Raw genomic sequence first — 16,840 nt, 5'->3', positions numbered from 1 at the left:
GCTGTGTCGATCTTGTTTCTTTTTATATATGCTTCTCTTAACAAATCATTCGTGTAGGCAGCCGCAGGGTACTGTAAGCTATTCAGATTCATCATTTTTTGTGTTAGTTGTTGGGATGCGTTGCCCTTTGAAGTAGACACACTAGATTGGTCTTCCCTTGTGCACATTTTGGTTTATATGATTTTTCCTTTATCGTGGCAAATGAAAGTAGATGGATGCATAGTTAAATCTCATGTCATTTGATTTGTGCCGTAAAGTTTCCATGCCATTCTCACTGTTTTCTTGTGAGAGTGAGAGTTGTTGGTTCTCAGCTTGGTCGATGTATGTTAGAATTTTTGTGCATAGTCCAAAAACATTTCAATGATGTTGTGGCGATGCCCATAATAGGAAAGTTGGATTCAATCTTTATGAGCTCGGGAGTCTTCGACATCACTTGTTCAAATTTGTTTGAATTCTAATCTGTTTACTGTCAGTTACATATTAAGTACCTACATACATTTGAAGTGGTTTAGGGCTTGGAAGTATAAGACTGACTGTGCCTCTGTATTGATTAAATTACATATTAGAATAAATAGTTGTTGTTGTAAATATATATAAAATATATATTTTCCTATTTAATGACTTAACCCTAAACCCTAACCCTAGCTTTGTATCTCCTATAAATAGAGGCATTTAGTCCTCATAATATGAAGCTCCTGCAGATTTTATTCTCTTTACGCTCTCTACGCTATTATCTTTTCTTCTACTTTTCTCTCTACTCTCAACACGTTATCGGCACAAGTCTCTAACCAATTGAAGATATGCCATATGAAAGCCAATTGAGTCAATATTGGAGGTATGCCATAGGAAAGAATCGTATCTTTCCGACAAGGTAATTCATATTCGATGTATAAATGTGGTATTTGAATTATTACCTTGAAATTGAAAAAAAAAAATTGATGAGAGAGACGAATAAATGTTATAAATTCATGTATTGCAATAGATTTGAAAATCATTGCTTGATATTTGCAATCAATTGAAGGAATATTATTAATTTTTTTTTTGTTTGATTGCTTCAATTTCTTTTAGATTTACAATATGACTTTAATATACGTTGCCGTCAATTGTAAATTTGTAATGATACTATCAGTATGTTCAATTTGCTTGCCTATTCCCGCAATGTATAGATTGACCAAAATGCATGGCCTCTAATCCTGTTTCTTATAGTCAGTTACCATTAAATTGTATATGATGAATTGTGTGGTTATCCGTAAGAAAGAAATTATTTAATATTATTGTTGTTGAATTGAAATCTTATCTTTTAATAGATAACTAAAATATAATAATCCGGAAGATTATTAAATTGTTTTATATGGTAAATTATTGTTTCCTGAAGAAACATGAATTTACAATTTTTAATAATCTTGAAGATTATTAAAAGATAAATCATCGAAGTTGTTAATGAAACACAACGATATCCCTTAATTTTGAATATAATGTATTCCCGATGAACACATTTGAATTTATTTATTAATACAATCCCTGAAGGATTGCTTTATTTTATTAATTCATCATTGTTGAATGAATTTATAATTCTTAATAATCTTAAAGGTTATTAAAAATAAATCCTTGAAGTTCTTGATAAAAATACAACGATATCTCTTCATATTAAATATGAAATATAATGTGTTCCCGATGAACGCATGAGATAACAATTAATATTCCGAAAGAATATTAAAATATTGAGATTGAATTTTTATTTTAAGCTTTATTTTGGTATTTACTTATTATTTAGTATTTCATTTAATTATTATATTGTTTTATCTATTTGATTCATATTGTTGCTCCCGAAGTAGCACAATTCATTTTCATGATGAATATTACAAGCTCTTGAAGAGCAATTCTTCATCTCAATTCAATTGTTTTTGAACTTTTATTGAGAATAGGGGCAACACAATTGACAAATGATATTATTTTTGTATGGGCTCCGGAAGATCTTCATTGATCCTCGCCATAAGAATTAAACTAATTATACATGATTTATTATTTTATCATATAATCATGTCGAGATGAATTTCAAATTCATACACTCGAATGATTTTAAAATTACTCAAGACTTGATTGGGTTGTCTACATTACAATTAGTGCGTGATTAAAATACATCTCGAAGAGGATTTCTCACCTACTAAATTATTTTATCACCATTCAAGTATACCCATAGCTCTACGAAGATGATATGTATACTTTGTGAAAAATACATATATAGAGCCAATAATTGAGGATCAATTCATATATTGATACTTTGATTATCCAACTTAAAATATTTTTCGGCATAAGGGGGAGATATATGTGAATGATGAATTATACAATATCGTAAATTTCTTGTTGGATTAATTATGTTAGATTCACGCATTAATGAACCAAAAGTTCAATAAATTATTATTGACTGCCAAAGGAGTGAAATTTCATATACATGTTATATTGCACCACAAATAATTGAAGTCCTAGATGGACGAATTTGATTCAATGCTTATTGACGCCATGAGCGTAAACGACTTATTGGTTCCCAAGATAAAATATTCGCGGATTACAAAATCAAATAAATAAATCAAATCATTCCAAAAACCTCATGAATAGGATCGTCCTTAAAACGATAATCTCAATACATTTTGCATGTGCACTAAATTATCGTAATATTGGAATTACGAAACAACTAGACTAAATATTATAACTAAAGTTGCCATGAACTTTGGGAATACGTGAGGATCGTATAAAAGAAAAATGATAGTTGTCGACAACACTTTTTGCCTCAACAAATTGTTAGTTCAATTTGAAGATTATTTGGATCAAAAACAAATTATATTAGTGTGCCAAAAGCACTAAAAAAATATAGAAACATATAATGAGGCAGAGCCTAACTCGCTAAATGAAAATAATAAGATGTTAAGCAAGATTAGTAGCTCAAAGGTTTGAGAAACCCAAAATCAATCAAATATATTTTCTCAAATATATTTTCATGTTATAGATGCCATTATGTTTCGTTATTTATATAACATTTATGGCAGTAATCATTGATATAGATATCAAATTTATGGACGTTATGGTTATATTATTATATAGGCCATTAAACAGGGACATATATGTGAAAGTCCATAACCGATTAAGTGAATTCTTTTCGAAGAAAGAACATTTGTGAATACTCAAAACTTGAGGAAGTTAACTCATGTCTAAAGATGAGTTTTGAAAAACTTAGTTAAACTAAATATCATCTCGACCCGAAGATCGAGAATCTCCCAGATGGAGTATTTCAAACCAATCGACTATATTTTATATATGTATTAGTCGACCTACCCAAAGAAGATTTTGAATAATAACATATCCTTTTAGCTACCAAATGATTATTCTATCACTTGGAGTTGATAAAGATACATTTAGACCAAAAGAAAATAACGAAGTTATTTAGGACCCGAAGTTCCTTACTTGTGTGCTATTGAAGCACTACTTTTATCATGCATGATATAAAATTCGAAGTTGATTTGCTAGCAAGATTTAATGTTTCTCCAAGAAGGAGAATTTTAAATGATATTAACCATGTTATTGGTTATAGTCAAAGCAAATTACAATTGGTCTATGTTATGAAAGAAATCGAAATTCAAAATTGATGGATGATGTTGATTATTTATTTAATTTCGAAAACTATATTGAACACATTCAAGATTGTTATCTTGAGGGGGAGCAGGATCTTTTAAATAGTTTCGAAAATTAGACTTTGAAAGTCAATAGCCCTGAAGGCCAAATGGTTGTACTCTTTTACCTTGCTAAGTTTTTTCCTACAAGGTTTTCTTAGTTAAGTTTTTAACGAGGCAACTAGTGTAATATATGACTAAATATGCGTCTTGTACTTTTTTCCTCTACCGAATTTTTTCCATAGGATTTTTATGGAGAGGTTTTTAACAAGGCATGAACATCTAGACTCTAACATCAAATGAGGAGTTTCTTTGAAGTCAAATTGCACACAACTCAAAGGATACATGAAGTTCGATCAAGCGATATATTGGTGGACTTATTCACAAAGGCATTACCAACATCAACTTTCAGAAAGCTAGTACACAAGATCGACATGCATCGACTCAAAGATATACAATGATAATTTTCAGGGGAGCAGTTGTACTCTTTTTCCTTAGACTAGGTTTTTGTTCCATTGATTTTTTCCTAGCAAGGTTTTAATGAGGCAACATATTTTTAGGGTTAGTCATTTAAGGGGGAGTGTTGTAAATATATATATAAAATATATATTTCCCTATTTAATGACTTAACCCTAAACCCTAACCATAGCTTTGTATCTCCTATAAATAGAGGCATTTAGTCCTCATAATATGAAGCTCCTGCAGATTTTATTCTCTTTACGCTCACTACGCTATTATCTTTTCTTCTACTTTTCTCTCTACTCTCAACAGTTGCATTACTTACAATATTTCTTTTGCATATTTAATTATTACTTGAGATTATTATATTAAGATAATATTACTTCAGCAAAGTCTGTACAAGAGAGGCAGAGTTGGTAGCGCTGCACTCTGGCAAAGCAGAGTCCAACAGAGCAGAGCTCGACAAAGCTCAAAGACACAGAGCATAACACAGACACACAGAACACAGAGCAGAGCAGAGCTCGACAGAGCTCAAAGACACAGAGCAGAACATTGACACACAGAACACAGAGCAGAGCTCAAGCAGAGCAGAGCTCAAAACACAAAACATAAAGCATAGCAGAGCTCAGACACACCAAGGAGCACATACAGACAGAGCAGACACAACACACACAGAGCAGACCTCCAACAGACAGAGCAGAGCAAGCACACATAGAGCAGAGACAGACACACAGAACACAAATAGAGCAGAGCACATATAAACAGAGCAGAGATCAAAAAACACACAGAACATAGACAGATCAGAGCTCAACAGAGTAGAGCTCGACAGACATACATGACAGAGCAGAGACACAACACCCAGAGCAGAGCAAGCAAAACACAGAGCAGAAACCGACATAACAGAGACAGAGCCACAAACGCACAGAGCAGAGATCAGACGCACAGAGCATAGCAAGCACACAGAACACAGACAGAGCAGAGTAGAGTTCAGACAGACAGAGCCGAGGAAAGAAAAGAAAAACAAAAACCAGACTAACAGGGAACACAAGGAAAAACATGCAGACTCAAAAGGCTAGAACTAGCCACACCAAAACACAGAGACACAGAGAAAAGACAAAACAGCACTGAAACCAAAGCAGAGACAGCTCGACGCCAGAGCAGAGACACAAGCACACAGAGATCAGCCAATACCAAATTTCACAACAGGAGCAGAACATTCCATTTTCAGATTTTGAGCCATTAAAATCTACAAACCAACATTTCATTTCCATTTCCAATGATCATGAACAACAAGGACGGCTGGTATTCCACATCCACATTGTGCAGCGGTTTCGAAGCTCCTGAATTCGAGCTTCCAATCAGGTTTTGGGATATTTTGCTCGACGAACCCTAAGCTTCAGATTTCGTAATTCAATTGTCAAAAAATCATAAAACGGCGTCATTTAATTATAATTAAAACGACGTCGTCTCGTTCAATTCCAGGCGATGACACGCTGGAAATCCGATTGCCACCTCGGATTCAATTTGGAGGAAAAAATGGACGCGAGGGAAAATTGCAATTAATTTTTCAATTTATGAATTTATGTTCAGATTTTTTTGTTATGGGAAAAAACCAAAAATCGAAAAAGTATACTCCCTCCGTCCCTGAAATAAGTTCCTCTTTTTCCTTTTTGGGACGTCCCCCAAATAAGTTCCTCTTTCTTTCTTTCCATTTTTGGACACCTACCCCACCACTAATAATACTTTATTTATTCTTACTTTTCACTTTTTCACAACTCCCAATACTAATTATAATATTTTTTCATCTTTTCACCACTCTCAATACTAATTATAACATATTTTTCTCCACTATCAATACACTTTAATATTTTTTCTTAAAACCCGTGCCGTCCCCAAAGAGGAACTTATTTTGGGGACGGAGGGAGTATGATTTTTGCGGCAATTAACCCAATTAAAAATAATTGAAATGGTGTTGGACTGTATGATAAAAAAAATACGTGAAAAAATAGATATATCCTGTAGATAATTTTACAAATTGATAAGAGAGTTGGGTACTTTTGCGAAGCTCCCTAAAAGTAATGGGCGATAGTACAAATAAGAGTCCTGTCTGCAACATACGAAACCTTATTTTGCAAAACCCGCACTTTGAATTGAGCCCAATTACTACTCATCTAGAAGCTTTTGAATCTCGCAGCGCAGGCACAGACGCAGTGAAACTGTGAAACTGAAAACCAATTTCCCGCACCAAATATGGTAGATTCTTCTCCTGCTTCTTCCACTTTTCTGATTTTTCAATTACGGATTTAACCTATATTATTTGGTTTTCTCTTTCAATTTGCAGTTGTTCTTCTCGTATTTCAAGGATTTGGTGGGGAGAGAACTAACGGTGGAATTGAAGAACGATTTAGCGATTAGAGGGACTCTACATTCAGTGGATCAATATCTCAACATTAAGCTGGAGAATACTAGGGTTGTTGATCAAGACAAGTACCCCCATATGGTATTACTCTCTCTCTCTCTCTCTCTCATGATTCCCTTCGTATTCTGGGATTTAGGGTTAAGTGAATGATATGATTTTTCTTTTTTTTTTTATATATTTGTTTTTCGTTCTATGCTTTCTGGAATTTCTTGGGTGTGTGTGGTTGGGTTTAATTAGGGTTTTAGAGTCACTTTCTATTTCTAAAATTCCGATCTATTTTATTTAAATATGAAGCTCGCACTTTGGGTTTAAATTAATGGTTCTATATATGCATAAGCCACATTATGTCGGAATTGCAAGATTTGGAATTCTCCCACTTTGGTACCTGTTACTGAATAAGCAAGGCTGAAGCTTTTTTCTCTACAAGCAGGATCATCTGAGTTAGACTAGTCGCTTCGGGGTATGAGCTGAACGTTGGTGCCTTGTGTTTCCATTGTTGTGTCTTGAGCTTGTAGTGAATTACTTGTGTCCTGGAACTTTCATGTTTTGTTGGAGAATGAGGATTCCAGTTCTTGTATGTACATACTTTCTTTGAATTGTCGAGCTGTAAAGCTGGTTCCTTGGTTAATACGAAGCATTTAGCTTCAGAAAATTTCATTAAAAACCTCTATCTGATGTGTTTATAATTGTAGATTATTCGTTCTTAATTTATGACTGAACTAATTTAAATATCAGATCCAGAAGCATTGTCAAATTCCCATCTTTGCTAGTGTTTGTATAAATTTTCTATGACGGAGACCTTAGGTGTGTATGTTTCATTGCATCTGAAATCAGTAAACTTGCGATGCCATCTCTGAATATTCATCGTCAGTAACATTGTTAAGTGTCAGAATTTAACATCTGTGGGCATGTAATGGCTATTTGTGCATCTGTAATCTATTGATTTCTCCTTGTTAATTTTGTTTTTTTGAGATGCTAGTTGAATATTTTCATTTCACAAACCTCTCTTGATAAGGCGCCGTGCTATTTTCTTAACCCTGACATATTTGATTCCCTAAAGTTATGCTATCCATTCATGCAATTCAATGTGTTATCCTCCTGCTCAAGAAACATAGTTTTGTTCTACTTTTTGCAGCTTTCAGTGTGAAACTGCTTTATCCGGGGATCTGTGGTCCGATATGTGCAATTGCCACCCGAGGGAGTTGATGTCGAGCTTCTGCATGATGCCACCAGAAGAGAAGCACGCGGTGGCTAACTCTCCGTGCCCATTCCTTGATGTTATGAGCTCGAAGCAGTGGATTCTTCGTCACAAGACAAGAATGGAAGACTTCTTATTCCTGCATTACTTGGGAAATTTTTTGTGCGAATTCGGGCATATGCTATTTGGTAGACATTTATTAAGTTGGAGTAAGCTAGGGCTAAATGTTGAATTTCGTCGCTTGATTGTGATTAATATTGCAAGTTTTTGTACTATAACCGTGAATAGTGACTATGTGTTTACATCATTGTCTCTTATTGCATGCCTTGCCTCTTTCACCACATTTTGACTACGTCCTCTATATGGAAGAAGTATCGTATTTTGGAGTTCTACTGAAAAATGATGTCAAACTTGACCAAGTTATTAAAAAATATTATAAGTGTGTAAAAATATTACAAAAACAAAATAGAGTCGATATATAAAAATGGTCAATTTGTTATGGAGTATTAAAATTAAAATTTGTCTATGCATAAAAATTTTAAAAATTTAGCCACTTTTTATATAAAAAAATCAAATTTACTCATATCATTAATTTTTCAATATAATTTATTTTCTTTCTTTCTTCTTTCCCTTCTTCTCTTTCCTCCCTTTGGCCGCCATTACCGTCACTCACTCCAGTGAATCGCCGTCCGGCCCGTCCCCATCCTTGTCGAGCTTGTCTCTCCTCTTATTTGAAATATTTTTTCATTTAGATTTAAAGAATGGAGAAGATGTTATTTTTTTACAACTCATTCATGGCTGCACTGCCAACAACTGGGACATAGTTGTTTTGGTGATGCAAGGTTGTACATATATGGGTACATCTGTTTAATTTCATGTCTACTATATTTCAATATGTATGTTTGGACTTCATAGTAGAACCTTGGTGTAATATCCCGCCCATTCCTATTAAGTTTAGAATTTAATTCAAGCTTAGATTAAGATGATTCACGCCAGATAAGAGAAAAATGATTTATTTAATTCCAACAAAAATGAATTTCAAAAGCTTTTGTAAATATTTAAGTTATTTAAATTTTTGTGCATTTCATATTAATTTAAATATGAACATGTGTACATGTGAAATATAAGGGCCTGTCTGGGTAGCATCCCGAGGTCAAAGTAAACTTGTCTGGGTTACGCTCTCAGTTCAAGTAAGCGAGAGACAGAGATCCGCAGTGGCTGCCGGCGATCGAAGGCGGTTCCTGGGCGTGAGCCCACCGGTGAAGGAGAGGCAGCGGCGGCACAGCAAGGGCTGTGTTCGTGCGCAGAGCAGAGGAGAGTATGCAGAGCAGAGCTGGTAGGCAGAGCATAGTAGAGTAGGCAGAGAAGAGGAGAGTAGGCAGAGCAGAGCTGGTAGGAAGAGCAAAGGAGAGTATGTAGAGCAGACCTGGTAGGCAGAGCAGAGGAGAGTAGGCAGAGCATATCTGGTAGGCAGAGCAGAGGAGAGTATGTAGAGCAGAGCTGGTAGGCAGAGGAGAGGAGAGTATGCAGAGCAGAGGAGAGTATGCAGAGCAGAGCTAGTAGGCAGAGCAGAGGAGAGTAGGCAGAGCAGAGCTGGTAGGCAGAGCAGAGGAAAGTATGCAGAGCAGAGGAGAGTATGCAGAGCAGAGGAGAGTAGGTAGAGCAGAGGAGAGTAGGCAGAGCAGAGGAAAGTGGCAGAGCAGAACAGAGTAGAGCAGAGAAGGGGGATGGGTTTTGGGCTTACGTGTTGGGCCTTCTTCTTTTAAAACAGTTGGGCTTTACTCATTGGGTTGTGCGGATTTTTCTTTGTTTCATTAAAAGGGACTGCACTTAATTATTTAATTAGACTATTAAATAGTTTGATTAATTATTTTAAATGATAATTTGCATGATAATATTATATTATTATTATGTGCATATTTTAAGTAATTACTTATTATATGCTAGGCATGTTGCATTTATATTTTGCAATGAAAGTATTTATGATTTAATTGGTTATTATAATTCCAATTACAAAAGAAAGACGAGTAAGAATATTGTTGGTGTTCTTAACTCAAGAATTTTAGTTCTCAATTATTTATTCATTAAATTTTGAAAACCCGGCTAAGTGAATCATAGGATGTTAAGCACTTTACCTTGACTTAAGATTATATTCATGAGACCTATTAAGAGTATAGATTTCTTGTAGGCTTCGTGGATCGTGAGGACTAGCACCGCTATTCCGATTCAGAGATAAGATTAAACGACAGGCATTGCCTATACAGGTGGTCTGTTATATTTAAGGCTCTAAATATTTCATGAAATGAAAACTGTTTATCCAATAAATATTTTTGTGCGCTCTGTTATATTTAAGGCTCGCAATTCATGGATCGATCGAGGTTCTCTTATGGCCTAACACGTTATCTGAGAATTGTGTACACTTGTTAGTTGTTTCGGTGGGTTGATCTCCATCGGGCACTAATTCATGTAAGAGGAGTTATAAGGGTGCTTGGCTGGATGTGTTCCGGAGCATGTATCATGTAAGGCCTGCCTGGGTAGCGTCCCGATGTCAATTCAACTTGTCTGAGTTACGTCCTTAGGGCAAGTGTCATGGGAGAAAGCGATACGTCGGTGTCTAAAAGGTCCGGTATCACAGTGAGTAACTAAACAGAGTGTGACAACAGCGCGCTAATAAAATGAAATACTTTAACATGCTTAGAAGTTCCTTTACTTTAAAACCTTCTAAGTTATGTCATGAATGATTGGATAAACTGCTCTTACGAATCGTGAAATGCTTTAAAAGTTGCAGCCCACTAAGTACATTAGTACTTAGCCTAAATATTTTCAAATGTTTTTCAGGTTGATGGCTGGTGTTGACGGGGAGAGCTGAGGCTAGGGTTCAACTCCGTGTTTTGACTTCCGCTGTTGTACTAGTCTTTATCTGTCTTTCGTTTTCTTGACTTAAGACCTTTATGTTATGACTCTAAACAATATCTTTTGTTGAGCCTAGACTTTTGACTCTCAAGTATTTTGATTAAGGAATGTTGGTTATCTGAAGCATGAAACTAAACTTGTGATCCTGAAGTTTGTCATGCTTGTTGATTGATTTGTATCAATTGGATACATGTCTTTCTTCATCTAAAGGGGCGATGCCCGATTGTTATCCCTTCTATTCGGATTTCACAAGGTTTTTCCCTTGTTCATTTTAATGATTAGTCGTACCCCAGTTATAGTTATTGTTTCAAGAATTGGGGTGTGACAGAATGGTATCAAAGCATAAATTTTTTTTCATGTCCCTGATAATCATAAGCTTCTAACATCGAGTCTAGATTAATATCTCTAGACTTCTAAGAAAAATTTGTTGACCCTCAGCTCGCCGTCACACTACCGCAACAAAAAGGTACGATTTAAAAGTTTCAATGATTTTAGATGCTTTCAAGTTTTCAAGAAGTGCGCGCTTTCACTGAATGATGTTATATGAATTGCTTATCGCTTTCATATTGTTATTTGAGCCTTTGACTCATATAACCAATGTACATATGTATGTCGTGTTTGGGACTACCCGAGCCCTTAATGAATCAATGAATTTATGGTCGAGTTAAATTCCTTTAATCTTTCCGACTTAAGAAGAGTTTTCATGAAAGGGACACTTACTGTCCAAATGTTTTAAGGTTTCAAAAGAAACAAATGATTAAATGAATGAATGAATGAGGAAAGTTTGATATTATCGTTTTAGGTTCAATGCCTATACGATCAGAATGATGGGTCCTCTTACAAACTGTTTGAGTACCAGCAAAGAATGCCTTGGGAATGTTAGTCGTGATAGCTCCGCTTGATCGATTTGAGTAAGGAATGATAAGATAGCAACGTTTAACATAGATATGTTACAATGTAGAAGAAATGTCATGAGATTAAGGTTTCACTTAAGTTATTCCACTTAAGTTAAGATTTGTTCCTACATAAAACTAGTATTTCACATGGTTACACCATAGAAGCGATATATCTTGTATATATCTATGTATGTATGTATATATGTAGAATGAGTCTCACTGTTGTGTTAATATCCTTCGTGAACCAGAATGGAAGACGCACCAAGAGGACGCGGTAGGGGACAAGGACGTGGTCGTGGTCGCGGACACGGCAGGGGGATTCATCCCTGAAGAGCCAATCCAACAAGTAGCACCAAATTGTACTGCTGAAGAGAAGTTTCGTAAGGAAAAACCTCCAACGTTTGACGGGCTGGGCGATCCAACAGACGCCGAAAAATGGGTTAGGGCTATAGAGCGTATCTTTAACTACATCCGTTGCGATGACGAAGACAAAATAACTTGTGCAACCTACCAACTAGTAGATGAAGCCGACTTCTGGTGGGAATCAGTAAGACGCACAATGACTGAGGAACAGTGGGAAAACTTCACTTGGGAAGTTTGGAAATCCGACCAAAGTTCATGGTTTTTAGCGTAATTAACCCTTATATATATATATAATTGGGCGCGCTCCAGTGAGACCCCCTATTTTTCGTGTAACATGAGGACAATGAATAAGACATATAATACTAATGAACAAGACACATATCTAACGAACAAGATGTATATACTGATGAAAAACAAAATTTAAAAAATTGGTAATGAATAAGACATATATACTGATGAAATGAGAATGAAGAATGATTGCATAAGCCAGTATACATGTTGCATAAAATGCTTGTAATTTGCATAAGCTGCTAATAATGACTGCATAACAAAATTCAATCAATTAGATAAAATTTTATGCAGTTATACAGCAGCTTATGTAACACTATATACAGGCTTATGCAATCATCTCAATTCTCATGAAAGATAGTATTCTCAGTATAACACTATATATATTAAGATGACGTTTACTTAGCATGATTGAGTATTTTTATCCTCAAAAGGTAGGATTTCTCCAATCTCAAGAGGGCGTTTACTCAATTTTCACTACAACAAATATGGGCTTATACACATTTACACACTTTTATACTATAATCTTACGCTCTTAAATAACCATATCGAAAAGAATTAGGTCAAGTGAGGCGGGATAGAGGGATTATGAATCAAGTAAAAGTAGTTCAAATTATAGAAATATTCAAGGGCCTTAGAACATCCCAAAGGTTTCAATCCATCAAAATGAACAAAGAATTAACCTTACTATGTTTTCATCTATTAATGCTAATCCTCTAATGTAAACGCCTCCTAAAGAGTTTTAAAAATTAAGAAATACTTTAATTGGAGCAACATAAAAAATTATAACAAAAAATATTCGTATGATCTAAAGTAGACAAAATGAAGAATAAATAAAAAAATTGTTTCGAGCCCATTGTAGTATGATCTTTAAATTTATTACTTAATTATTACTCCCTCCGTCCCACGAATCTTGACACACTTGGTTTCGGCACGAGAATTAAGGAGTTGTAGATTAATGTTTTAAGTGTGTAATTAATAAAGTATAAAAATGATAAAGTAGGAGAGAGAAGATAATAAAAGTAATAAAGTAGGAGAGAGAATGTAATAAATGTGATAAAGTAAGAGAGATAATAATTATTACCCAAAATAGAAATGTGTCAAGATTCGTGAGACGGTCCAAAAAGGAAAACGTATCAAGATTCGTGTGACGGAGGGAGTAATTTATAAAAGAAAAATAATTTTGAAAAATAATAAGATAATTTCAACGAAAAAACATAATTTACTCTTTCCGAAAATATTATCCTTTTATATAGAGAGTTATAAATACGGAAAGTATTATATTTTGTCACAATATTAACATTTTTAACAATAATATCATGCTCTTTAATTTTCTAAAAGTTGATAGACGACGTTTCAATTATTATTATTATTACTAGTGTATTACCCATCGAAATTCGACGGGTACATATTTTCTTGTAATTTATATATTTTATGTTATTCTTATGATAATTATATAAAATAATTTTTATGTAAATTATTTATATAATTAATTAAATTAAATTAAATTAGTAATACATTTTAAATTATATTAATCTCAACAACTTTTAGCAATTAAATTATTAATTTTGTTGAGATCATAAAAATACCCATTAGTTTTCATATGAAATTATATAAAAAGTTGACGCGTAAGAAAAAAAAAAGAGTAGAAATACATATAAATTTGACATAGGTATGATGGAGGATTGATTTGTTGCATTTGTTGTTACAAGATTTATTAATTTTTTTCAATTTTTTTTTATTTTGCCTTTTGACCATAATTTTATATGGAATTTGAAAAATCATAATTGAATTGTGAGTATCATATAATTCCGAACTTCTAAAAGCATAACTAATTATGAAAATAATCTCGTCTGATATTTAAAAGACCATAACTGATTTATCGAACATCATATCATTTGGAGTTTTAAGACCAACCAAGTTGTGGGCATCATCTCGTCGCAAACTTGACAGATCACCTCTAACTTCTGAGCATCATCTTGTCTGAAACTTGAAAGAGAATCATCTCGTCTAAAACTTGAAAGAGCATCATCTCGTCTGGAGTTTTGAGCATCATCTCATCTAGAGTTTGAGAGAGCATCATCAAATATGAAATTATATTCAACCATGACTCCAATTGTCAACTATCTAACAAACATAACTCTAACAATTTAGATATTTTATTTATATATGTAATTTTATTAGTTCAAACTCTAGAGAGAAAGGAAAGAGAAGAGTTCTTAAAGCAGTAAAAGAGAGAGCGTGTGCTTTAATTCATCATCGTAGGTATTTATAGGCATTACAGTCGGGGTAAAGTAGTAAATTCGTCTGGTCATCTATTCCGCATGCTCACCATTAAACTAATTAAGGCTATTATTAGATTATAACTTGTCAGGTCATTGTCCCCCAATTACAGAGCTGGATTCTATCCCCATCATCCCGCTCTGGATTTCCTTCCTTGGGGCAGACTTTTACTCTTTGGCTCCGCTCTGCTAAGTAGCTCCGCCTTCTGGCGAATTGTCTCTGGCATGTGGCTCCGCGCTCTGGCTCCAATAGCTTAGCTCTGACTCTGGATCTGGCGATTTGGCTCTGGCTCTGACTCTAATGACTTAGCTCTGACTCTGGATCTGGCGACTTGGCTCTGGCTCTGACTTTAATGACTTAGCTCAGGTAGCTTTGCTCTGGCCCTCTGCTCTGAAAGCTCTGCTCTAGTTAGCTTTGGCTCTGGCAGCTCTGCTCTGGCAACTCTGCTCTGGCATCTCTGCTCTGGCAACTTGGCTCTGGCCCTTTACTCTGGTTAGCTGTAGCTCTGGCAGCTATGCTCTGGAAGCTCTGCTCTGACAACTTTGCTCTGGTTAGCTCTGCCTATTTCTCACAGATTCTTTGCTCCCTGCTGCTCATCTTTGGTATTCCAAGCAAAGCCACGTGTCCTGATCTTAGGACCTTGCATATTTCACCCCTCATCAGAGTTGATAAATCATATTGCTTCCATGTAACAATCACAACACGCTTGATAGCAGATGCCAACATTCTTCAAACAAAATACCATTAGTGAGAAATTAGTACCGGCAAATGAGAGAAGTCAAGCTCCTTGTGTGTGACTGAGAATTCAATATAAAATCATACTTATATTCTTAGGCATTTATCAAACAATTGGTGAGCAATACCATATCATAGATCTTTAAATAAAAGGAAAATAAAAACACAATAGAGAGAAGAACAGTTACTTTAATTTGATGGATAGCTTTGATACGGCAACGACGACGACGACGAAAATTTCTCTCAAATTAAGCTTGTATCTGACTTGATTGTAGTAAAAAATAAACCTTTCAAACCATGTTTTAGAGTGGTTTCCTGACTTGATTGTAGTGAAACGTCTGTGAGATTGAGAGAATTTTTAGGGGAATAGATTGGTAAGGATGAAACAGAAACACTGAATCTCTCTCAATTAACTTATCTGCACAGTCTAAATCTCTACCATCCGAAACAAAAATCACGGAGCGGGATTAGGAATACAGGAGCGGGAAGTATTACCGTGACTGAGGGCAGAAAATGCGGCTGGGTGAATTGGGAGTGATTGAGAGAGCCGAATTTTGTGTTAGATCCACGTAGGCTAAGGGATTGAAAAGCTGGGATTTGAAGCATGCCACGTAGGCTAAGGCCTAATCGTATTATTATTATTATTATTATTATTATTATTATTATTATTATTATTATTATTATTATTATTATTATTATTATTATAATGGACGAACAGAAACAAATAAAGTTTGCAGAAATGAAAAATATATTTTTCTTCCCTATATAAATAAAATGTATGGATTTATTTTATAAAAAATAAAAATAAAATTTTAATTATTTTGATAGACACAAAATAAGATTTTGTTTTAAAGTAATCAGTTTATAGAATTTGTGCCTTATTATGCAAACATGTAAATCAATGACCGGACCCGTTTATAATTTACATATACGCGCATGTCTCAATCCAAACTTAATTTAAATTTAATTTTATTGAAAATTAAGAATATAAATATTATATATATATATATATATATATTCATACAATATAATATATTGCAACATATACATATAATATGTACGCTATTGAGAAATATAAAATTAATAACAAATATACATCAAATCACTAACATTCAATTAAAATAATTTATCGTATATAGATTATAATTTTTTTCTTATCAAACATGTAAATCTAATTTTTATCTAGAAAAAATAAATAATAAAATTTATTAATTTAGATTATATGTAATGTTAATATTATTATATATATATATATTTATTATTAATTATATTTATTATTATTAATGAATCTTTATATATAGAATGTAATAGTTAATTAATTAATAAATGATGAAGATTATATATGGTAAATTTTGAAATGATGAGATTTTAGATATGCCACATAGGATAAGGCTTAATCTTATTATATAATAGATTATTATTATTATTATTATTATTATTATTATTATTATTATTATTATTATTATTATTATTATTATTATTACGAGATTAAAAATTCGGCATTGGCAAGTTGTCAAGTTGATGTTGCGCATCATATATGATGTGTGAGTACAATGAATTGCGATTTGTAGATGATCGAAAATTGAAAAAAAAAAGGTGAAAACGATTGAAAATTTAAAAA

The 16,840-nt window shown here is 33.9% G+C and overlaps 1 protein-coding gene across 1 annotated transcript; it reads left to right on the top strand.

Moving 5' to 3' along the window:
• The first annotated feature begins 6,221 nt into the window (after positions 1 to 6,221).
• Positions 6,222 to 8,102, top strand: LOC131016013 (uncharacterized). The gene is made up of 3 exons (XM_057944566.1): positions 6,222 to 6,377; positions 6,466 to 6,624; positions 7,659 to 8,102. The coding sequence occupies exons 1-3, from the start codon at positions 6,375 to 6,377 to the stop codon at positions 8,088 to 8,090; spliced, it is 594 nt and encodes a 197-aa protein (XP_057800549.1). The 5' UTR covers positions 6,222 to 6,374; the 3' UTR covers positions 8,091 to 8,102.
• The last annotated feature ends 8,738 nt before the right edge of the window (positions 8,103 to 16,840 follow it).

Source organism: Salvia miltiorrhiza, chromosome 3 (assembly GCF_028751815.1).
Source record: "Salvia miltiorrhiza cultivar Shanhuang (shh) chromosome 3, IMPLAD_Smil_shh, whole genome shotgun sequence".
Lineage (NCBI taxonomy): Eukaryota > Viridiplantae > Streptophyta > Magnoliopsida > Lamiales > Lamiaceae > Salvia > Salvia miltiorrhiza.
This window is presented reverse-complemented; position numbering and strand designations above follow the sequence as displayed.

Excerpts from the sequence above, each read along its gene's own strand:
- LOC131016013 (XM_057944566.1), top strand. Across the intron at positions 6,625-7,658 it reads AAGACAAGTACCCCCATATG|TTTTGTTCTACTTTTTGCAG; the intron begins GTATTACTCTCT and ends CAAGAAACATAG.